Source organism: Alosa alosa, chromosome 16 (assembly GCF_017589495.1).
Source record: "Alosa alosa isolate M-15738 ecotype Scorff River chromosome 16, AALO_Geno_1.1, whole genome shotgun sequence".
In the NCBI taxonomy this organism is placed as follows: Eukaryota; Metazoa; Chordata; class Actinopteri; order Clupeiformes; family Clupeidae; genus Alosa; species Alosa alosa.
The window spans coordinates 16,761,626-16,787,244 of NC_063204.1; the positions used below are offsets into that span (position 1 = coordinate 16,761,626).

The window sequence follows — 25,619 nt, forward strand, 5'->3', positions numbered from 1 at the left end:
AATACATAGTGAAAGGGAGGTGGCATAGCCTTGAACAATGCTCAAGACTATTCTATACTAAAAAAATGTAACTTGCTTTTACTGTAGGTCTAGTTCAGAACTAGGCTAGACCTGTTATGCATTTACTGTGGTTAGGTCAGAGTCGAATATTTGTGTGCCTGGGCAAAATGATTTGGTTGACGTTCGCGGTCTCTTTAACTGCAGTCCTGCCCCTATTCCTCTTGCAAATTGTCATCTCGCTAGTGAAAAGCAGACTTCGGTAAAAGTTAGTCCACTTGCTATGTCAACGGATGTGATCCGTGTGTCGTATTTACATTGCCTTTTAAGTTTTTTTTCTGGACATTCTAGGATTGTTTATTTTCCGCATCTAGGCATTGGCTTAACCTTCAGAAAATAATGTAGCCTAGTCTAGGCTACGTGACGATGTGCGACTGTAATTTTAATCGGAGGATCCGTGATTTGCGCAATGTAACTGCGTCCCTCTCCCTGTTCTCTGCTTTTATGGACTCTAAACCAATGTCGAGTACGTTCATATTGGATGCATATATTTTTATTGACATCGTGATTGTGCATGTCGTTGGATGACAACCTCATGGATATCCCTGAGTTTTAAGTGAAGTTTGGGCTATGCATTCATTAGGATGGGTGCAAACAATGGGAAGCACTGTGAGAGTGAGGGTGAGTATAGTTCTTTAAAACCTAAGGAATCTTTTGCTTTTGTCCGTATACTCTACAAGGCGTTCACTTTATTTTAACGCGATTGAATTTGCTTTGCGTCTAAACTCAACCAAAAGGATATGCCTGTCAAAATCCATCGCTGTGTAGACTAAAGAATAGGTTGCAATTGAAAAAAAAAAAACAGTCGCAAAGGATGTCACAGGAACTTTTCAAGCATTGGTCTGTTGAATCTGTTTTTGGCTGCTGTTTTCTTATCCATGAAACGATAGCCTACCTGGTGTTCAATGCGAACGTAGGCCTATTGGTTCAGTTTATTTACTTGTTCTGCAGCCAGTTCTGAAATGAAGCAGGTGAATGGTAGTGTAGCCTAATTCTTGATCCTGTAAATTTCAATCCAGTTTTCCTTGTTTTCTTTTAACCATTAATTCATTTACACCTCAATATATATAGGCCTACTTTAAATGATCCAAGGCAAAACTTTCAAGTTGGTCTTAATAAAATGATTACATAATTGCTCTTTTCAAAGTTCAATTTCTTGTAAAAGTGACAGTGAGTTATTTTCACCAAAGGGAATGCTGGCACACTGTAAAACTGGTATGTTTATGTTGGGCCTAATGGTATTTGGCAGACACTTGTCCAAAGTGCTTACAGATATACTTTCCCTGCCACACACATCAATTTGATCTCAAGGGCATGTAAATGTGTATTACATATTCAGCTTACCATCTGTTTAAGGTAACAGGTTGGATGTAGCCTATAATGTGACTGACTGACTGTTTTGGGATGGGATAAGGCAGGATGGAATAGCAATTCAAGATCTGCTAAAAGACAACACGATATGATCCTGTGTGTGTGGGGGGCAGATTTACACCTGCTTTGTCAGACCAAACATGATCAACACAGTAGGTTAGAAATCCATTGTTCCATCCTCAGAAACCATCCCAATCGAACTGACCACAAAAGAGGCCATGTCCCAAGACTTCCAGGAACTGAGCTGAACAGATTACCAATGTCCTCATCAGCTATTCCAGTTCCAGCTCAGTCCTAAACTGCTTCTGAAAACTCTGCTATCCCATCTCAATAAAGGATACATGTCTACAGAAAATGGGCCTTACACTGATTATAAACGTTCTGAAGAAGCAAGTGAATCAGATTTTACACTTGGCACTGACTCCTTCCATATGAGTAGACCTTCCTGAAGAAAGTGTATTATGAATATTAAAACATATTGTGAATATTTACTTATTGGAACCATATGTTCTTCTGTCACTATGACATCAAGTTAATTTCATTGATATTTAAAAAAAAAAATGAATGCAAAAACATTCAGCTTTCACAACCACATTTCAGCATCCAGCAGGACAGAGTTCAAAATTGACCAGGGCTGCATTAGCTTTCCTTAGCAACCCAAAATAACAAAGCACTCCTCTCTACCCCTAACGCAGGGTGTTCAGAGGACATTTGGGGTCCAGCAAAGTGGTGACTCACATTCTGTGGAGTGGAAGCAGAAGCATTAGCAGATGTTCTGACTCAATGATGTCACCACAGCATGTCATCAGTATGGCAAGGCCGAAGAAGACAGAGTCCATGTGTTATGCTGTTGCTAGAACTATGGACATGTTGTGGAAGGCAAAAATGTGAAAACCACTGCATGGTAATCTGTGGGTTTTACGCATTGTGGTTATTAATGAGGTGACTGGTGCTCCATATCTTCTTCCCCAGCTCACCACAAGGAGCTGAATACCAGAGGATGTGGAGTAGTGTCATCAAGTGCTCTTGTATTGGATCTGGATGTTTATACACCACGTTTCATGAGGATTATCCTGTGTGTGTGTGTGTGTGATGGAGAGAGCGTGAAAGGGAAGGAGGTGGGCTTGGGGCAGAGAAGGAGAAAGAAGTTCAAATGTATTATCAGTTTCCTTACAATGACAGCACAGATCTATTAGACAACAAAGTGAAGGGAAAGAGAGAATGGCAGCATCCACGGCTCACAGTGGCACTCTCTAACGCGGTTAATTCATCTGATGATGAGATCATCATCAGTTGAACTAATTGTCTGTCCATACTAGCCCATACTACACTGGGGCGGTGGTAGTGTAGTGGTTAAGGAGCTGGGCTAGCGTGCAGTAGCCTGAAAGTTGTTGGTTCAATTCCCAGCTTCCACCGTTGTGCCCTTGAGCAAGGCACTTAACCCCAAGTTGCTCCGGGGACAATGTGATCCTTTGTAATATAGCTGACATATGTAAGTCACTTTGGTCAAGAAGTGTCTGCTAAATGTAATGTAATGTTATAATCATGATGTTTCACAAATGCCTTAACATTGTTTTCTGGTCTTTTGTAAAAGTTATTGTGCCGTCAATATCTCCTACACTCATTAGCAAAATCGAAGAGATACGTAGTAGGCTAGGGTAGGCTATTAGGAAAAAACTGATAGCCTATATCCCCTCCGTTTTTAAAAATAATTCTGTTGAACACTGATATGCTACAAACATGTTATAAACAGCTGGGAAAGGCTGTCGCAAATCCTTTAAACACGTGGTCAATCAGAGATTTCAAACGAACGAGGGAACAACATGTCACAGTGCAACACAATGTTTTCCCTTAATGAAAGTGAAACCATGAGTTTTCCCACATCTCAACTTTGGCCAAAGTTTTCAGAAATAATCATTTTCAATGATAAAACCTCATTGAAATAATATAATTTTCCATATGGGGTCTTATAAGCCATCTGTCTCCTTCTAGCCACAGCGTTTTTGTTGCAAACATAATCAACCTAGGCATGCTCAGATGACGTGATAGACGAGGCACTGTTGCTCACCTGTCCATCATTACAAAGCCCAATTTGATTGGTCCGCCAGATTTGGGGCGAGCATGTAGTTGCTCCACAACGGAGCAATGCCAGACCGAACTTCATGACCTCAAATGTTGTGGGCGGGACTAAGTTCGGCTGGCACCCAGGCTACATATTTACAGTTCTGTATTAGAATTCAGTTTTATTGTATTATCAGGGCTATGTGTTGAAAGTAATCTTCCTAATCCACTAAACCTTTCGTCTTCGCTATACTTTTTTGGAAGGGAGGGACAGTGAGGAAGTAATCTTCCTAATTCACTAAACCTTTCGTCTTCGCTATACTCTTTTGGAAGGGAGGGACAGTGACGTGGGGCGTTTGGGGAACAAAGAACTTGGCAGTCTTACTGCAGCTGAACATATGTTCCTGCGAAGTAGCCAGGTAGATGCTGTTTTTACAACACCTGTTCAAATATTATGTCTTGGCCGGCCCAACCCTGATCTCTTAACCCTGACGTCTTGGCAGATGCAACTTTTACTGCATGGTCCTTCAGTGGCTGCCACACACTATGCTATAACTGATGCTGCACTAATCATTGATGCAGTTCTCTGAATGTGCTTCTTTGCCTTGCAGGTAAGGGAAGTTCCGGCGTCTCCTCCGACGTGAGCTCCAGCACAGATCACACGCCAACCAAACCTCCTAAGAATGCAGCTACCAGCGAAGGTAAAGCATCTGCTCCTCATTATTGACAAACTGCCCGAATTCCCCTCCCCGTCTCCTTTTTATGTAACCCAGACTATTTTTGGAGGAACTTGTGTGTTCCTGGGATAGCCATAAATTGAAAACAAACTCAAGGCTCCCATCAGAAATAAACACCCGAAGGCTTTTCTTCTTGGACGAAAGAATATTACCCCACCACCCCATAGCTCCTATGTTTGTCCAGCATGGAGGGATATCTGAGGCCAGAGAGTTTCTTGAGAGAATGTCTGTGTCTAACTGTGTGGCTGACAGAGGGGAGAAAGAGAATGCCAAAGGTTGTTGTGCCTATTCACCATGGAATTTGTTTTCCTATTACATGTAATGGTGCTATATTTGACCATTTTATTATTTTATTGTGGAGGTCAGATTTGGGGGTCACAATTTGTTTATGTTACTTTCACTTCATTTACTTTCAGCCTTGTTGTCCGCGTCTGTCTTACTATGCATGATATGGACCACACAACACTGTGAAAAAGTTAAGCCAATGCCATGCTGTTTTGACATAATAATTCTGTCTGCAAACCTATAATCAATGTTATCACAGAGGAGCAGAGATTTCCTGTCTAGGTGGGTGGGAAGTTTCTTTATCAGTCTTGTGTGTGGTAAAATCTTTATCACTCCAACAATAATATCAGGCTGGACTGTGATTTCAAAATAATAATAAAATAACAATGCCACCCCTGGCAGAGAAAACAGACTATTAGCTTTGGCTTTAGCTGCAGTACATACTGTATAATCTTTTAGACACAACTTGTAATATCCTTTTTTACATTAAAACATCAAATATAGAGCCTTCTTGGAATAAAGGCTAATTTGAGGGACTCTTGAGGCTCTTTGGAAGTAGGTGTTGAGCAGCCGTAGTTACACAGCGTCACCTGTTACCCTTATACTGGCAGATTTATGTGGAAACACACCATGGGGATGGTGCGAGGAGATATGTTTCAAAGCAGGCTTTATGGCTCACTTGTAAGGGCAGTGTGTGGTTTGGACCGTCTGTTTTCGAGCTCTACTCTGCGGGCAAGCATTGTTTTCATTACACCATGGCGCTCACCCTCATTCCCCCTGTGACACTGCCCAGACCCAGAGAGTTCGCCTGGGCAGCGTGCCAGCCCAGCCTCACTAAAGATTCCTTCATTTTGCATTTGAGTTGTGTGCGTGTGCGTGTGTGTGTGCGTGTGCGTGTGTGCATATACATGCTCATATGAAAAGGAGGGAAAGAGGACAAAGTGCCAGGTGTATGCCACTGTAAGTGCTCTGTGAGCACTCTTTACAGTGCAATTCTACCACTTAATGTGCCTGCAATTTTGGTTGTGCTTAGTAAGCCAATACAGCTTCCTGGCGGATGACCCACAATAGTATTGCATGCACTTACACAAGAGGGACAGCATTTTCATGAGGCAATCAATTGGTTGCTTATTTCCAAGCTGTGGCTAGCTCTAGTTAGCAAAATGGGAGGATATTAAAACCTGACATTTATTTTTCTTGGAGGGCTAAATGTGAATGAATTGAATGCTGGAAATGTCAAGTAAGCAGTCTCTGGCTTCTGTCTTGGCAAAGAAGATGCCATAACGATAGAAAAGGCATAACATGAAACAGCACTAGGTTGATGTTGTAATGACACTGAAGTGCAAAACAGAGGACGAAGGCGACAAATCAGCTGTGTGATGGATCTCAACACGGACATACTCAACTAGATATATAGGAGAACTTAAGCATTTTGAAAAAAAATATTCAGTGCCTCTAGAAACTTAACATAAGTTTCCTTAGTTCTGAGGCTATGATATTTATATATAAGTGCTAACATATGGTCCATTGCTTGTTGGCAAGCGCCATGTTTTGGTGTTATGAACGACGTGTCTGTAACGTACATAGGATTCATAATTCCTGGGATAATTGTCTATCTGTTCAGCCAAAGAGAGGATATAACTCCTGCCAGTCATCCTTAGTGTCCCTGGTAATGACAGGCTGTCATGATTACAGCATCTATCTCAGTCAGAGGTCACAGTGTTTTCTTCAGTAGAAAGCCTTTCTGCCGCTAAACTATGCCCCATCTTACAACACATATATTTAAATATGCACACACACACACACACACACACACACACACACACACACACAAACAAACAAACAAACAAACAATCACTCAGTCAGGTTAAGAGAGACTGAGACACTGATTTGGAATGACTAGGAATGACATGGAATCTTGTCTTCCAAAATGAAGGATGAGATGCTCATCTGGCTTTGACCATTCTGCAGGAAACAAACACATGCCCTCAACCTACAGTATATGCCTTAAAGTGTCAGTGAGATGTGTTTTTCGTATTGTTGATCAGGCAACCTCATAGTTTGATTCAATACATTGTTTTGTTTTCCAAGGAGCACATTTTCAGCTGCTCTTTGAAGAGTATCCCTCATGGTGGAACAACAATTGTGTTTAAACTCTGCACAACACTGCAAATAGCTGAGTTCTACAGATGTTAGATTGTGGTCAGTAATTACTTCCAAGGCTTGAAGTGCCAACGCCTATTAAACCCTAATAAATATTATGTCAGTTTTAAATCTGACATTCATAGTTTTAACAGCATTGTTCCGTTCTGCAATTGCTGTCTTTCACATTAATGCACAAATATCGATATGACCACATCAGTGCTTGAACAGAACCTCTTTGCACTGTAGGATTTGGGAGTGTGCTGAGAATTTGTTTCGTCTATGTGAATTTGAAGATGGAATCTGCGAAGGAAAGAAGAAACTCACTGGTGGCTGTCTGGCTGTAGCACAGCCAACTACTAATGTTTTGAGAGACTTTGTTACCAGGCCTGTTAAGCACAAAGTAATTACATGTTCTCAAAGAGCCACAACCACAGCAGCCACTATCCCTACTTAACTAATCAAAATGCAGTCTGCGCACCAGTACCGTGATGGGCACACAGCACCTCAGTTGGAGGAACCTTAAATGTATCTTTTGAGGGGATGCCATTGCATTTTTGTATATATTTAGAGGTGGAAAGTCATTGCAAATTTGAATGATGTTTAAGTACTAAGTAGCCTAATGCTTCTATGAAGTGTTCATGGATCATCATGCTGATCCATTGCATTTTAACTGCATCTATTTCCACTGTTTTTTCCTTCATTGGGATTTTCATTGGGACTCTCCCATCCCAGGTGTCACTTCCATCAGCATTGGCTTTGTTTGTCATTTCTGTGGCATATTTGAAACTGCTGATCTGCTGTGAGACCCAGCGTTTTACATTCCTCACCTGGGATGTGGTTCAAGACACACAGGAGAAGTTCAGCCTTGGGCCTGGACCACGTGCCTGTGAGAGATTTGCTTTGGCAGCGCTGTGGTCCAGAGACACGTTCCACTGCTCAGCTACAGTTTCTCTAGAAGAAGCACTCTTAAACTGGGATACTTTCCACCCAACACAAGGCCAATCGTGTCCAGCCTCTGCATGTATATTTAGATTCTTCAAGTATCATAAAAGGGATGAAGACGACAATAGTTGTTTCAGGTGAATGATGTTTAGTTGAGAAACACCTCATTCATGGACTGTATGTCATATTAATATCTACTGTACTGTACAGTATATAGCTACACACTGGAGAGATCGAAGCCATTGATCTGGCTTTTGGTGAAATTCCCCTTCCCTCAGTTTAAGTAGTTCAAAGTTTTGTAACAAGAAACATGTGCACAGCACAGTAGAAATAAACAGAAGAAGAAAAAAACTTGTGCAATCTTTGAAGGTCTTTTTTGAATTAATTGAATGCAACCTGGCTATCTGTCTGAATGTGTTATTTATATGTTTATTTTGTCACTGGCATATCCCCATGAGATGATCCTTCCTTCTCCTATTTGGAAAATTAGAAGCGGCTCACACTCACACATGTCATTTTGTGTCATGAGGTTCAGTCGGTGTTGAAAACCTCAAAGTGGCTTTCCTTAGGTTTCCTTTGGCACAGTCGTGGTTGAGGGTCATTTAAAACCCTGGAGTGGGTTGCTGGACAGGCCTAGTGTGGGATTTGTAAAATACTGTCCTCCTCTTTTCTGGTGTTTTGAGGTCAACAGAGGAGAAATCATGTGGGCAGTCTAAACAGTAAACCCTGGAATGATCTGCCTGGCTCCAGAATGCTAACACACTGACCCTGCTTTGGGCGCCTAATCCCCGCAGATTGCCTTGTGTTTATAAATAGGTTGCGTTACTCTCGTCTTTTTTTTCTCTTCATTTATTTTCCCACTCAGATGTATATGCACCGTGTCAATATTGATCTTTGCCATTCCAGAGAATGAGAGACAGGGGAGACATTAGTCACTGAAGCGTTCCAAGATGGTTATGGATGTGAAACTTTCGTTCACATTCATTTAAAGGAAGGGGCCGTCTTGTTCCAAGAGACAAAAATAAAATCTGACCAGCTATGCTGCAGGCCTTCCCATATGTGTTGGAAGATGCCATTGTTCATTTGCATTAGTTATTGTTTATACTAAGTTATGACAAATCTGAATGTTATTATTGTGAATGATTTCTTGGGTATGGAGAATTGCAGAGGTTTGGTTTATTAAGATCACGCCTTGGCTAATAATACCTGGGCCCCAATAGAAAAACTCATGGTAGAAGTGTTATCTAAACTAACCTTACCAATTAATCAACACTGGCAGAGTAAGACAAGATTTGTAATTTCACGGGACTGGCTTGTTGAAAGGTTCCTCGTATCCCAAGCCCTTTATTTGGAGAATGAGTTTACTGTTCCTCGAGAATGTCTCACAGGTGCCAAGGTGTGACTCTCAAACCTGCATTTGGCATCCAGGCAGCTGTGAGACCATACAGTCTGCAGAGAAGGTCAGGGCTGGTTTAAGCTGTGCATAATTGGACCAACCGAAGCTGCCATGCAAAGTAAATGAAAGGACTTCTGAAGGATTTATGGTGGAAAAATATCATCACCTGCTGGTTCTGGCTGGGAGACATGACATAATTATAGAATTATGTGACGATTTATTGTAGGAACTCAGAGCATGCTCCACACTCCACATACTGTTGTGACACTTGACACCAGTGTATAGTGATGCAGACTGTAAAACTCACTGAGGTAACCTATGTTTGTGATTCAATGGTTACTGGTTAAGTTTATGTTTAATAAAGAATGACACATTTTTTGCACTTTTTCCATTTTAGGTAAGAATGTAAGCCATGTAGCGTAGCCAACAGACACATGAGTGGCAAGTGTGCTAGCAAGGAGACTAAAATCCATGGACTAGCATCTGTAGCATGTCTGTTAAGATTAAGGAGGGAGGTCTATGGGTTTTACTCACTGCAGTTCTGAACCCATTGGAGATCGTTACACTAGCTTGTGCCTGCTTAGCCATGTTGGTCACATGGAGATGCAGATGTTTTCCTACTAGTTGCATTTTGTTTTTCAAAATATTCTATTCATTTCAGAGCAGAAAGGCCGCAACTTAAGTGCGCCGTTCGCAAAGCGTAAAAATAGTTTTAGAAGACTGGTATAATTTTTTCAAGAGTACGCGCTGCTATCACATCTGCTGTAGCCAGTTCCACCGATGATAGTTGAAGCTAATTGTTTCTACAGATGCTAAGCGAACGGAACACTTACGTACCCGGTGTAGCCTCCCTGTTAGATTCTTGATCAGCTTTCATTCCATTGCAGTCACCACATCCTAAATGATGCACATCAGTGTTTCTATCACACATGGCAGCTTCGTAGGGGAAAAAGGGTTTTACACAATTCAAACCACAGAGCAGTGTTTCTGGAAGTTTTAAAATCAGACAGATTTATTGGTTTAAATCTGTCTCTAGAGTGAGTAAAAGCATGCTTAAATAATCAACTCCCAGAAAGGATTTGTGTTGTGATTTCTGCTATACCAGGGATTCTTTCATTCATTTACTTCATCTTTCTTTATAGTCAGATCTTAGAGCTATTTTTCACATTAAGTTGGTATTGATATAACAGAGAAAAAATTCAGCATATCAAGATATAATCTCAGAAATATTTTGTTTGTGGTCTGACAACAGTTCCTGAATGGATCATGCATTTTCAAAGGGTTCCCAATGAGTAGGTAACCATGAAAACTTGCTTCAGAATCACTGTTGGCATCCACTTCAAATGCATTGTCACTGAGATTGCTCAGAGGCCTCTGTGGTCATGGTTATGAGCCCAAACCACTGTGGATGACATAAAAACTTATGAAACTAACCTCACTCCCCTCAAATGCGGGGAAGGAAGTGTGCTGTGATCCCCCCAAGAGCCTGTCTGCCTTTGCAATGTCCAGGCCTCATGATAGACCTAACCGCAGTGTGCGCCATTCGTCATAGCCAAATTAGAGAGGGAGGGGTGCTGGAAACCCTTCCTGCCCTCTGAGGGTATGTGAGTGTGTATCTGCGCTGCACATGGTGATGTATGGTGGACTTAGTAGCACTCAGCATGGATGTACATCCACATGCCAGACAGTTTCTCCTTGTTCTTTTTCAGTTTTGGTAAGAGTGTTCTCTTACCCTGCATACACACAAGCACACTGCAAACTCTGCATACACACAAGCACACACACACACACAGATCCACTCACAGAGGTACAGTCTCCATACCACTGATTTTTAAAAACAAGCGATTTCCTTCTTTTCTTGGTTCACATCATGACCCTACTCGTAATCCCCGTCGAACTGACTCTATTGTTAAACTTGGCCTTAACAAAAGTCTGTGACTACCCTCTCCGTCTGTCAGCAGGTTGAAGGACAAAGTTTGACTTGTCCTTGGATGTCTGCACTGTAAATCCTCACCACAGGCAGCAGACGGTCAGAGAAGAAAGGGGGAGGGGCCCACTGCTACTGCTGATGAGGCCCTGAGGCCTTCCTCCAGGCCTGAGGCCCAAGAGCTGTTCAATGTGTGGATTTCAGATTTGATGAGTTTGAGGGGTGTAGATGGTAATGTTTTTGTCATGAGATGTGGCTCACAGACCACTGCTAGAAGTTAACACACACACACACTTAGTAATGTCATAGCTTCATAATTTCCTGTCTTTGCCACTGTGTGCTATTGTTCTCTGGTTGGCATAGTAAAATCCTGCATATCAGGCAAACTGCCAGGGCCATCAAGCTTTGAAAGCTTCCGCTGATTCAAACAAGCAGTCAAGGTTTAAAGAAAGGCAGTTTCTCACAGCCCTTGTGCTTCCTATAGCCTCATGGCATTTCTTTGGCATACAATACCACTAGAAAGTGTACATGTCAGAACCCCTCTTGACCTCTTTTTGAAGCCATGGGAACATTTTGCATAGGTGAGCCAGCAGGGATAGTCTGAGAAGATGTTCACTACTGGGTTTGGAGTTTGCCATCAGTAATTGATCTGAGGGACAACAATTGTTTGTCACCTGCAGAGGCTTTGAAACAAAAAACGCCAATGTGGTGTGTTATCAAGTAGGCCTAGATGTTTTAATAAAGTGAGGGTGTGTGGGTGTGTGTGCATCATGCCAAAAGGCACTGTAATAATCCTGCAGCCATTTTATCATTTGACCCTACACAGAGTGATAATTCATGAAAAATACCCTCCACCCTTTTACTTATTTGACTAATCGGAAAGAACCAGGAAGATAATCTAGTGCTTGGCTTCTTCATTCCTGCAACTCCTCCTTAAACCTGGGACCGTTTCTTATTTCATGGTTTATTTCCCCAGCTTGATTTTGGAGAGGATGCATTAAGCTCTGCTTTAACTTCGCCAGAGAGGATTTGGAGATGACTTCCTCACACCCCTCCACATCGCTGAGTTGGCAGGGAGATGCTCTTGGAAAAGTCCAATGGGAACGGGCCTGTTGGGGGAAAAGACACTCTGAGCTAATGGTTCTGCAGCCTTTGGCCAAAAGCTACGAAGCTGCTCTGTTTGTAGCTTATGTAGTCATGCATCACAAGGATAAGAGTTCTTTGGATGAAGCTTTTGGTGCAGCACCAGGAAACTACATTGAATGCTCAGAGCTGAATGGCCTTATCAGGGCACTAAAGCCAGGAGGATAGTTAATTTGCTCATTTTCTGTCTTCTTTTCTACCAACTCTCTGCACACACGCACACACACCTTTTTAATATTATATTTTCATTCTTATTTCATGTATTCTTTTCAATGGCTATCTTAGTATCTATGTTTGCACAGATCACTGTCTTTGGATAGCTTCCTTTATGAAATATCCACCTTTCAGAGCAAAACATTGACCCTGTTAAAATGAAAACTGTATCTTGGGACATCAAGCAAGACTAAATGAGTGGTGTAGTTTACCACAACATTTCTTCTAAATGAACCACTTACTCAAGAATGTGATCCATGTGATATTGCCTTTCACCCATGCTAGGCACTTCTCTGTAAGTCACACATTTGCTTGTTTGTGTCATAATTAATGAGTTTCCACAAGAAAGACCCTAGACCCCCTTTCTCCCAAGCTCACAGTTTATCCATCATCAACAAGTGTCATGAACAGTAAATATCCTCTTTGAATTGACACACTGGAGTTCCATATGTTTTGCCCAATCTTTTGTTACTTCCCTCCTGCTCAGTCACTCTCCCTTCCAGCGTGCATTCTCCCGATCCCTTTTGTCTTTCTGCTGTGCACTCTCCAAGTTAAAGACCAGATGTTCAACTATTTTCTGTCTGATATCTCAAACTGAAAAAATCCTCCGCCACTGCCAGTTCATGTCAAGTTCATGCAGCTGGAAGAGATATGTTTGTAATTACAGGATCGCAAACCAGACTGATGAAGCATGGTTCAAGGAGGACAAGCAGTCTCTCCAGAGAACTGAGACTTTACACACTTGTGCAAAGACAGGAATAGGTCACAGCTCATCTAAATACATAGCATATCTATTTTCAGCCATGTTGCTAACATTCATAAAAACGGCCATGCTCAGTTTTACTGTCATCATGGAAAAAAACACACTCAACTGATGTTGTGGATGCTGTAGATTAGTTTGCCAAATAATCAATAATGTGTATTAACTATCCTTCCACCAACCAACAGTTAGACTGCTTTAAATTCTTGGTCTTTTCTTTTTTATATTTTGGGCTTTTTGCCTTTATTTACGATGTTATATATGACAGTGAAGATTGACAGGAAGTGTTTAGTAGAGACAGTTGGGGTGATCAAAAATGACCGCAAGTCAAATTTAAACCTGGGTCCTGTGGGTAGTTGGACCCAAACATGGTATGGACGCTGTTGCCCCTTGCACCGCAGCACCTTCCGTGTCTTTTCTGATCTCTCCACCCCTCATTTAGGCAACTGCTCCTGTGTGTTTTGACAAATTTGTTTTGGCTAGTCCTTTGTGTTTTGTCTGTTGATTGTGTGATTGTTTATGTACAGAATTAACTCCAGGGCTGTTTATATCCTGTGCCCTGAGACTGAATGAAGTATCCTCTGAATTTGCTAGTGAATGAAAAATACAATTTTTACAAGACATATTTAAGTTGGGAAGGTCCTGTTCCCAGAACAAGAACTTGCATCAGTTTAAAGTTTTTATGACGTTATAAAACAAATCCAAACTGTTCAAATTGAAATGTCCCCTGGCAATATTTTAGAGCAGACTGTTGTAATATACAGTTTCCAATTTTTATGCTCTCTCTAAAGCATGTACTTGGAGAATAATGTAGTATTGTTCTCACAATTAAAATATAGAAAATATTCCCTATTAAGAATTTGCTGATTAGAAAATGTGTGCTATTTAGTTGAGTACATATGGTAATCATCATCAATCAAGGTTTCAGATGCTTCTCAGATGAATTGAATCGGTCCTGGTTATGCTAACTGCTGAAAACAGTCTTGATGGTTTTATGGTATCCAAAGATGGTTTTATAGTATTATTCAAAGAACACAGATTCCAGGTGCTCCATCACTGAGCACAGCAGAACGTAAACAATGAGGTTTGGTCTTCACTTAGCAAACAAAAGTGTGTCTTCATCCACCAGCTGTGCAGCAGAGAAAACGACGCTAATTAGCAGCACTCTGATTGTGTGTGTAACGGAACATTCCGCTGATCACTGACACGTGTAGTTATGGCATTACAGGCAGCTTCTTGGCCAGTGGCTGCTGGTTTAATGTCATGCCTTCAGTTTCGGTTCGGTGACTGACTGGTTAGGAACAACAGCTTCAGTGTATGCAAACACTGATAAGATCACTTTGAACTCCATTGTTCCAAGATTAACTCCCTACCTTTTTACTGAAAAATGACTTTGATATAAAAAGACACATAACAACAAGTATAATATAACAAGACATGACAAATTTTAAAAATAACAAATACAAAAATGCATTGGCCCCTTTCTTTTAACTCTCTTGTGAGGTGTCAAATGGGACTCAATGAGTAGGCTACAAAATTATGTCCAAAAAAGAACAGAAGAAAATAGTAAAGGCTAAACAAATCTCTACAGCCTACAGTATTTCATAGCAGGGCTGAGGCTTACTTGACCATACATAGGATAAATCCATGAACATGAGGTAGTACTCTGCTCTTTTATTTATGAAGTGCTAGAATAAACACTTAGCCCTTAGGGATACTTTGACTCGCCTCTTGAATGCTTTTGTCCTGTGATGTGGAGTATGGACTGGATGGCAGTCAATTTGATGCTCTAAAAACAGACCCTATGGATGGATCGAAATGTAACAGGTATTAAAAAATACATCACATATTTCAGCACATGTGTAAGCGTTCTCCCTCTGGGACTGCTTCCAGCTGTGTACACCTCAGTGTGGAGGCGCTGAGTGGCTTACATGCTACATCTATAAGAGTGTTGCAGGGAAGACAGACCACCCAAGCAGAGCAACCACTTCCAGTACCAAGAGGCCCCAGATCCCCTGTTCTTGTAATGCTTTCTTTTCTACATACTGTTAGTGAGTTTTCTGTTACTGTGGCCAGTTTAGTTTAGTTTTAAGGCATTTATATTATAACCTGAAGAAGACACAAGCTGCTTGGCCATTTGGCCAAACATGGCCATTTTGGGAGATTCTCTCCTTTTTCCTTTTCCCCCTTGACACTAAAGAGCATGCAACGTAAAATGCCATTCAGGGGCAGGTGTGAAATCATTACCACTTTGTAGGGGAGAGCATGTATGTACCTCAAATGTTTAGCTTAGTTTTAGTTTAGATTTAGGCACATAGGCACAAAGTTCTTGCGTATGAAATACAGCTATATCATGTGGCACATGAGAGTATTGAGCTGAGCTGAATTTTTGCAGTTACATTTGGGGTTTACTTGAGCCGGTTGGAATTAACATTCATTTGAATAAGCTGATTTGAGCTTGTAGCTAACTGAAAAGCATCAGATTTTAGATCGTTCAGTTTATGAAAAACACTAATTTTCTGTTTGACCTTGATTAAAATTTATTGATTGAAAGATTCATTGATTACTGAAACACTGGTCTTTTAAAGGACATAAAAAGACTTCATCAAAGTTTGAATGTGCAACAACAATAGTTTTTTACTTGACTTAAGTACGGTAATTGCATGAAGAAATGTGCCATCAGAAAAAAAATGATTGACCCATTGATATCAAACGCATGCAGCAGAAAACAGTACACAGCATCAGATAATTCCAAACTCTATAAGGTGCCATTGTCATTTTTTTGTCCGTTTCTTAATCATGGGTCTTGAAGTTGAGGACTGGTATCAGGGTAAGGAGCCTTGCTAGACAAAGTCCAAGCCCATGTCATCTGTGTATGTCATCATAACCTGTCCGCAAGGCACCGCAGACCTATGTCAGGTCTGGAATACAGATCGGCATGCCAAACTTTCACAGTAGACCTGTCTGCCTGTTTGTGCTCTCACAAATCTACAAGGCAGACCCAAGATGGATCTCCTAAGCATTTGATACAAAAAAGTTACTGACATGGAGCCAGGGATACAAAAAGCACCAATGGTTACGACATTATGGGCGATGGCTTAACAGCTGTTTCGTCATTTTAAGTGAGTTCGTCATTTAACTTTGATCCTTATGCATAGTGCTTCCTTCCTCTCTTTTTCTTCTTCTTAAGACGTGTTGTTTATTTTTGTCTCATTCTTGTATTTTTATTTATCCAGTTCAGCCTCACCTCACATTTACTGTACATGCCATAGCACAAACGTATGAGCTCAGTGTAGCCTGGATATGTTTACCAAACCCAACCTTTTCACACAAAAAAAAAACAGGCTCTGTGTGTAAGTGTGGGGGCAGATACATTGAGAATTAGAGACATTGCAATAAAACTGGTATTTTTTTCATCAGCATGCCACATTACCTCCCAAGAGACTGCAGCATAAGTAGTTCAATAATGCTGGCCCCAGAGCCTCGCTCGACCTCATAACAGCAGGATTTTGTCCAAATCCAGGGGTGACATCACTCCACTAGCCTTCCCCTTTTCTGTAGTCAATAGATTTCATCTTTGTGTGTGTGTGTGTCTGTGTGTGTGTGTGTGAGAAAGAGAAAATGTTTTGGGGTACTATGAACTCAGAGACTGATAGTATCTATGGATGATGCTTCAGGCTCATACAATGACCTCAAGATCATACAAGGCTCTTTGGATGGGGGCTTGGAAGAAGGAGTCTTCTTTTCCTCGCACGCCACTGTGATGAGATCCAGATTACCCTAATCATGCCTGAATTTATCCTCCCCCTCTTTCCCAGCCCACCGAGCACAGTTCGCTACAAGCTCCTAAACCCTTTGCAATTAGCCACATCTGTGAATAAGCTTGTTTATGGCCAATCACAGAACATCAGCAAAAAGCGACCACAACAGTTAAATATGAGCTCTTTGAAGGGCAGATGTCCCTCTGATGACAAGGTGTAAAGAGTGGATGCACAAGATGTGCCTAAGATAAACTTGACCACTTCTTCAACACAAATTCACTATAACAAGTTAATGACATCCATGACAACCAAAAAAAGAAAAAATAGTCACTGTATCCACTTGAAAGCTTGTAGTTTGTGTAACCCCAAGACATTTTTGACAAAATGTTTCAAGTGATGAAAGTGTAAAGTGATGAAAGAAACAATGGTCTTGTGTTGAAGACTGCTGATGTTTCATAGTGTATATTAGTAATCCACTCTCTTTCTCTCCCCCAGATTCTGACCTCAGCATGCGGACCCTGAGTACCCCCAGTCCAGCCCTTATTCTCGCTCCACAAACCATTATTCCTCACAATGGCAACAACTCCAGCTCCTCTGTCTCTGGGGAAACGGTGGCCCTCGTCCACCCTCCTCCAGGACACCATCACCTGGCCCCGGTTGATCTCCTCCCAGACAACCCCATCTTTCAGATCTTCTCCCATCTGTCCACCAACCAGCTGTGCCGCTGTGCTCGGGTGTGCCGCCGCTGGTACAACCTGGCCTGGGACCCTCGTCTGTGGGGCGCCATCCGGCTGACGGGGGAGCTGCTCCACGCCGACCGGGCCCTGCGCGTGCTCACGCACAGACTGTGTCAAGACACGCCCAGCGTGTGCCTGACCCTGGAGACGGTGGTGGTCAGTGGCTGTCGCCGGCTCACTGACCGCGGCCTCCACGCAGTGGCGATGTGCTGCCCAGAGCTGCGGCACCTAGAGGTAGCTGGCTGCTACAACGTGTCAGATGAAGCTGTGTTCGAGGTGGTGTCCCGGTGCCCCAACCTGGAGCACCTTGATGTGTCAGGTAAAAAGCGTTCCTCCTATAGTATGTGTTCTCTTGCATTAGTTGTCTATTTCAGACTTCATACAGTGGCTCGTTTGACCAAGAGTAGGCGCTGAAATAGACTCATGTCATGTCCATCCCACAGCCTCCACAACTGTGGCCTAATCACATTGAAAACATATCATTAAGGGATCACAGGGATGCCTTTTTTTCCTAAATCCTGAATGTTGCTGCTGACATTCATGACATTGTGGCATAAGCATAGAATATTTTTTAAAAAGAATTGTGATTCATTGCACTTCTGTTTTCTCTGCCTGTGCAAGCTGGGAAACGCATTAAGAAATTGAGGGAATCACTGCCAGTGTAGTGCTCCCTGGAGGCAGAGGGGAAGGCCTGGTTGGCTTTGAAAGCTGGACTCGCATCCTTACAGGGATTCAGGCTGGCTGTCTGCTGCTTTCATTAGGGGAGTGACACGCTAAAAAGCAATGCTCATTATTGAAAAGTCTCCATAATTCCATGGTCAAGGAAAGTCCCAAGTCATTAAAAAGAGGAAGTCTCTCTCATTAACAAAAAAGCGTACAATTTGTTGCCATTGTTACCACAAAGAAAAATGGATCATGCATAACAAATGAAAGTAAACCTATAGTTAATATTCTTCCAATGTTTAATGTGCCATTGACTTGAATTGTCTCGCTCTTCCTCAATCCATCTCTCCTTCTCTGAAAAAAAAACTCTGAGAAGTAAGCCCATGCTTAAGACCACATTTAACTGTCATGGATCACTTCCCTTTCTAAATAAATGGTTTAAACCATAATAAGGGCCTTTCCTGCCACATGTCTCCCAAAATCCAAACCTTAGAGATATTGATACAGCAGAAAAAAATAGCAAAGGATTATAAATCCTGATTCTCTAAAAGATTATTCAGACCTGATGTGGCCTCTGGTCGGTGGTTTTCACTCTAAAAAAGGGCACGTTTTGGTCTCTCTCTGTGTTGAATTCTCTTAAACACTGTGGGCTGTGTCCTTAAATTGACCCAACAGGGCTTGCCCAGTTGGTTAAGTGACATCAGTTCATTTGATCTGAAAGTATGGTTATCCCAACAATACAGAGGGGCCTCTTAAATGCACCTCAAGGCAAAGATGAATTGTATTCTCTGCTTTTGGTTATATATAGTGCTGGTGAACATGCAATAGGGATATTCTCTGCTCCGTTTTCAGTTAAGAATTTCTAAAATTTGCTAAGATTAACTTAACTTGATGACGAAGTAAAGCACTGTTTCTTGTATTTCAGGCTGCACCAAGGTTACCTGTATCAGTTTGGCTCAAGACTCCTCTATGACTCCTCTGTCTCCACAACATTGCCAGCAGATCTCCATCCGTTACCTGGACTTGACGGACTGCTTCTCACTGGAGGACGAGGGCGTGCGCACCATTGCCTCCCACTGCCCGCGTCTCACTCACCTATACCTGCGCCGCTGCCAGCGTCTGACGGACGAGGCTCTCCGGCAGCTGGCACTGCACTGTCCAGCTATCCGTGAGCTCAGCCTTAGCGACTGTCGACTGGTGGGAGACTTTGGGCTTCGCGAGGTGGCACGCCTCGAGGGCCGTCTCCGCTACCTGAGTGTGGCGCACTGCTGCCGCATCACTGATGTGGGTGTGCGATACGTGGCCCGCTACTGCCCACGGCTACGGTACCTGAACGCCCGTGGCTGTGAGGGGCTGACAGACCATGGTCTGGGCCACCTAGCACGCAGTTGCCCGAAGCTGCGCTCCCTGGATGTTGGCAAGTGCCCACTGGTGTCGGACTCGGGGCTGGAGCAGCTGGCGCGGAGCTGCCCAGGCCTGCGGAGACTGAGCCTGCGTGCGTGTGAGAGTGTGTCTGGACGAGGCCTGCGCATGCTGGCCACTCACTGTCCTGAGCTGCAGCTACTCAACGTGCAGGAGTGCGAGGTGCCTGCAGAGGCCCTTCGGCTGGTGAGACGCCACTGCCGGCGCTGTGTTATTGAACACACTATCCCTGCCTTCTACTGAGCACATAGGAGAAGGCACACAAACTCTAATCACTGACAAATGGAGGTTTTTTTTTCTCCCTGCATGTTTTCTGACGTTGTTGACTAAGATAATGCAAAAGAAACCAAAGTCAAACTTTATATGGTGCAATATTTGCATTTTAATAAGGTGATTACTGTCCTTTCCATCTGTCTTACAAGAATATTCAGTGTAGGTATATTTATGAAAGGGAATATTCTTTTTTAAAGCCATGAATTCAGATCATATGTAAGCTGTTATGATACCATTATTAATATTTACTGCCTAAACATTATGGGGTGAGCATTTGCACTTTACCTGCATCACAGACATGTTTGCATTAGTTACTTTACCAGGGGAAGGTATTAAAAAGAAGTTTCCGCCAAGTAATTGAGGAAATGTGATGCTGCTATGGTTTTTATATATAAAAAAGGTTTGTTTTGTAATGCTCTAAAGGATGTGATTCAGTTTCAAGCTCTAAATGGAAGCACTTTTTATTAAAAAAGAGAAGCTATTCTGTTTGTTTTGTTACCATTTACTTTGAAAATGATTTAAAATGAGAAGTGAAAGGTATATGTTTTAAAGGCACAGCCAGTCCTTGACCATCCCTCCATATCCAAAGTTACATGGATCCAAAAGCTGCACTAAAGGTATAGAAAATAATAATTCTGTAAATGGTTGTCTTCTTCAAGTGGTAGCCATGTTATCCACATCTGTGTGTGATTCTCTAAGCTAGTTAGGACAGTTGTTGTTTGTATTCTGAAGTAAGAATTATGCACATTGCAATGCCAAATCTGTGTGATTGTGTATCCCTAACATTTTGTAGTTGTGACTTTTATGCTGTTGTAAATCACACAGAGCCCTGGCAAATAGAAATGCCTCTGATCTGGGTCTAGTGTGTAGCCCGCTTCATTGCAGTCTGTGTGCTGCTTCCAAGTCGTGCAGGTGCCTCTGTTTCTTAGTTCCCACCAGTTCTTAGATTTCTAAATGCCTTTTTATTAAACTATGCGCCATATGGTGTGTAGAGCCAGAGGAGAAATGGCCTAACCACAAATTCCCTGTCTGGCAAACCGTTGTTGAGCTGTTAGATAAATTTCCTATGGCAGCATAAATGGAAACTGTGCGAGAATATTTCCATGTAAAGTGGCCCAGGGTATAGCATTTGCAGAGAGAGCAAAATGTGGTTTTATTGGCCTTGGCTCGGAATGAACATAGGCTTCATGTGACACTGTGGCAGGTGGCCGCAGACTGCACTGTCAATTGAGTCCATGATGAAAGCCATTCCAATGGAATCAGCTATCAGTAGAATGACAAAGTAGTGTTTCTACTTCAACACAGGTTTGCTGTGCATGATTACTTGTGCTGCAACTGCCAGCACGCACATGGACAACCCAACAAACAATTTTCTATTCAACCTGATAAAGCTCAAGATTTGCACTACAAGAAGTAGTTTGAAAATCATGAAAAATCAGAACCCACATACCATAAGGAATTGCATACCATCCAAGCTAATGCAGGACACTTCAATGATGTGCAAAATGTGGTTGTTCCTAGGATGCGGATAACATAAGAAGCATTTTTTCATTGATATAGTTGTGTCTATGGGCTTAAGACTGGTGAGTGGTCGCACACTGAGGCACGGTAGGGCCCATTTCACAAGCATCATAGGTAGGGCCCATTTCACAAGCATCAAATAACTCAGGCGATTTTCCTGGTTTGCCATTTGCTGCCACCTGTTGCTCTACATACCTTATGACAATCTACAGTGCTATCAAGCCCATCTGTTTAAAAGAATAAGTAATGCAATTACAAGCCAATAAAACTATATACAATATATAAATATAAAAAAAATATTGTTATTTTAGTAGTATTTAGGTTTTCACTATTATTGTTGGTGTTGTATATTGCAGAGCTTTGTCACCAAAGCATTTGCATTACATTATATGTATTTGGCAATTGATGCACCTTCATTTCTTGGACCTTGTTGCACTTTTATTTTATATTTATATTTAGAGCAGTATTGTCTCAATTCCAAATGGAAACACACATTCATGACTTTTCTCACCGACTATTTCTCACTGACTATTCTCTATTCATGATGAGCTTTTTGGTGGTGGTAGTAACATTGTTCTTTTTTGTTTGTTTGTTTTACGGTAATAATACCATGCGACACAGGTCCTGAATGTTACAAACAACTAACTTCTCTCTCTCCACTGATACACAGTATTAAAGCATGTTGGGCAACGCCACTTCTGTTCTAAGCATGTTGGGCAACGTCACTTCTGTTGACATTCAAACAAAACAGAGAGCTAGTTCGCCTACTGAAACTCTCCTGAACGTTTATCGTTGGAGATTGGCTGGAACAGTTTGTTATGTTTTACAGTATGGCTTCATGGTTGGACCTGGCTGTTTTTGTTGCGGTTTTTGGAGCCTGGGCTGTCGACAGAGACCACATTTTTTACAGTGTATTCAAGGGACTGGCAGCTAACTAATGGTGAGGTGATTTTGGCTGTATGTGACAAAAATGTTTTATCTTAGAAACAGACTAACATTACTTAGAGCACCTTTACCATTGTCTTTTCTGCTGATCTAATTGCAGATATTCATTCACATCTATTCACCATGAAAATGTTAAATTAGAAAATACATTTATTGTACAAAATTCTATAAAATACAGACGAAAGACGGCTACATCACAATTTGCAAAGTGTAAAAAGGTGACATGGTCACAATTGAACCTGGGCTCTAATTATGGGAGGCAGACATGAAACAAGGAAATCCTAATTCCATGGCTGATATGGAGCTCTAGCAGTGATTGCAAATCACTTACTGATATTCTTCACACAGACCTCCCAAGGTGAGAGGAATGACAAAGATTGCATTCCTCTATGGAATATTCTAAATAGCTATCATTGAATTGTGCTAAAGTCTGAGGACACCTCACTGCTTCGTGGAGTGTAACTCATCTGTTGTGTCCTTAGTGAAGTAGCTGATATGTTGAAACTTGAGAACTTCGTTCCCCCAGCTGGTCCAGTCTGAGTGGAGGCTGCGTGCAAACATTTCCAGACATTTGGGATTGGGGCTGATATAAGGCTTCAGCACAGCTACATACAAACGAGAAACAATTATAGTACAAAATTAAAATGTTGCATACGGGTAAAATGTCCAGACCAATACCACTAAGTTAGGTAATAGGTCAGGTAATAGGTCAGGTGCTTTACACCACCTGCCAAGTCTGTTTTAGTGTTACTGTAGGTCTTCTATTATTCTAAACCCAGATGGATGTGTCTGTAAAGTGTTCTAGTCATAATTATAGATGTGAACATTAGTGATGCAATAAAAACCTGGATAACCAGATAAACACCAGGGGCCCTAACTTAATTGGCACACAAAGAGCAAAGTTTGACAATGCACAAAGTGTCTCATGTGTGAACTAAAACTAGCCTACCAGATGGCTTGTACTGATCTACCCATGTTTACCTAAGGATCTTGCTCATGTTAGTTAAAAGTTATTTTTCCAAATTATCAAATTAGCTGTTGTTCATTTCTGCTTCTTGCCTGCTAAATTAAGGCCCCATGTGCTTGTCATAAAGAATGAAAATGCATGGTAAAATACCTGAGAGAGATGGCTTTTGGGAATGCAGAGTTGAAGGAACACTGACAATCAGTCGCTGATCTGGAAGAGGAGTCTCACTTTTGCTAAAGGTACTACAATCATGGGGAAGGCAAGAGCTGCACATTACAACAAATACATGCACATATTTATAAACATGGATGCTCAGAAAAAACCTTTCTGTACCTGGTTGTGACATTTTTATCACAATGGTATCTTCCCAGCACCAACACTTCATAGGGTTTCTTATGTGGAGAGTCTAAAGGAAATACAAAGTCACCAGCCTGAGTAACCTATAAGAAAATACAAAATTGAGTTAGTATGACTAAAGGTTCATAGAATACACAACCAAATAGATATGGTCAAAATGAATAAATGTAAATCAAAATAAGACACAGACTCAAAAATCAACGTAAAACACAGACTCAAAAATCAGAGTGCAAGTAATACATTCCTGGACATGTTTGTTTACTATTATTGAAACTATTAATTACCTTCACCCAAAGCCACTCTGCAAGAGGTTTCACTCCCCAGTGAGGGTACAGCTCTTCTTTGACAAAACGCTGGTGTCTGGGGCGGTTTGTTACCCAGGTAACCACCAAACACTCTGGTGAACTTATGAGATTGACAGGAAGTTGTTTGAGCTGAGTGGAAGGGAGGAAGCTGTATCTGTCAACAATAGAAAACATCTGATGCAGCTAACTTGTATTATTATTACAAGGACAACCGAAGAATTTCATAAAGGGCTCATATCATTCCTCATTGTAGAGCATACAAATCAGTGATACTAACCTGCTGCTCCTCTTTACAGACTTATTCTCCCAGGGTGGATCCAGAACAATGAGGTCAAACTTCTCCCCACCTGTATCAAAAATACCAGTTTTTACTATTTGTCAATCTTATTGATGACTGCTCGTATGCATACTTAACTGAGTTTATCTAGTCAAACCCATTTACAGCAGGTGTAGCCCTAGATACTCACAGTTCAGGAGGGGCTGTGTGCGTGTAATATCAGAGAGAAGAAAACGGCAACGGGCAGGAAGCAGGTACCTCTCTCCCATCAGTGTCACCGCACAACTGTGGTCAAATGAATTCTCTGTTATTCTTGAAAACAGGTCCAGTTCTTCATCCCTGCAGATCGACTGAAGGGCTACAGAACCATCCACAGGCAATGACTTGGCCATATCACACATGGCCGCCAGGTGACAATCCTGAGGTATAGTCTGTGTTGCCCCCTCAGGAACTGCTCCTGTTAGGTATCCAAGAGATTTCCCTGCCTCGACTAAGGATCCAGCTCCTTCTTGAACCAACAGTCTAATCTAAAAATAAATGTAAGATGTAGTACTATGTATTATGGTTAGCGTTGCTACTTACATTATTGATAACAATGAACAATTTGAAAAACGAATCAGGCTTGCTTGGAAAGTCGAAGTTGGCATATTTGGGTGTGCATTCACACTTACCTTTTCATGGTAGACCTGGGCATCAAGCTCACCCTGATTCAGGTCTCGTTTGCGTTTCCTTCCTTTCTTCTAAAGGGTACAACATAACAAAATGCAATTGTTCCAAATACCACAACCCAGTCCGAGTTTCATGTGCAGCCAATGCAGTAACATTGCAACATGCGTAAAATCCTGAAGTGAATTTGCAGCTTATGATGATCCATTCTGAAGTGTCATTCGTGCAGCTCTCACCTTCTGTGCTTCAACACCACCAATAAGGACGGTCAGGTTATCCTCTGATGTTTTCGTTTCCACATTTTCTGACTTGGGTTTGGAAACTATGTGTGGCGTGAAAATGTCAAAATACTCTTTTTTAAAACGATACAGTTCAGTAGAGATGTTCTTTGGACTCTGCTGCATTAAACCATCGTGGCAACCACTGTAATTCTCATTAATAAAGGACTGCGAGTCCACGAGCCATCCGCGACTATCAGAAACTATTACAGACATTTGCAGATTTCGAATGACTTAATCGATTTCACAATAACGCATATATAAAGTCAACTTTTATGATCGGGAGAAGGAATTGGTAGCATGCATATTAGCTGCTTGTTAGCTAACTTGTGCTACTACTGTAACTCCACCACCACCACTACTTTTCGAGGCGCATATATGACGTAGCTGGCTAGGAGGGTGTGTCTGAC

The 25,619-nt window shown here is 41.8% G+C and overlaps 2 protein-coding genes across 2 annotated transcripts; one reads left to right on the top strand and one right to left on the bottom strand.

Moving 5' to 3' along the window:
- Positions 1-156: 156 nt before the first annotated feature.
- si:dkey-192l18.9 (F-box/LRR-repeat protein 7) lies at positions 157-20,375 on the top strand. Its single transcript, XM_048266858.1, has 4 exons — positions 157-678; positions 4,101-4,190; positions 17,294-17,854; positions 19,124-20,375. Exons 1-4 carry the CDS (start codon positions 642-644, stop codon positions 19,861-19,863), a joined length of 1,428 nt encoding a protein of 475 aa, XP_048122815.1. The 5' UTR covers positions 157-641; the 3' UTR covers positions 19,864-20,375.
- Positions 20,376-22,491: 2,116 nt separating this feature from the next.
- On the bottom strand, positions 22,492-25,586 carry mettl4 (methyltransferase 4, N6-adenosine). The gene is made up of 8 exons (XM_048266091.1): positions 25,168-25,586; positions 24,937-25,005; positions 24,456-24,792; positions 24,266-24,335; positions 23,968-24,142; positions 23,660-23,766; positions 23,477-23,568; positions 22,492-22,964 (listed from the first exon to the last, which is right to left on the bottom strand). Exons 1-8 carry the CDS (start codon positions 25,423-25,425, stop codon positions 22,801-22,803), a joined length of 1,272 nt encoding a protein of 423 aa, XP_048122048.1. The 5' UTR covers positions 25,426-25,586; the 3' UTR covers positions 22,492-22,800.
- Positions 25,587-25,619: the final 33 nt, after the last annotated feature.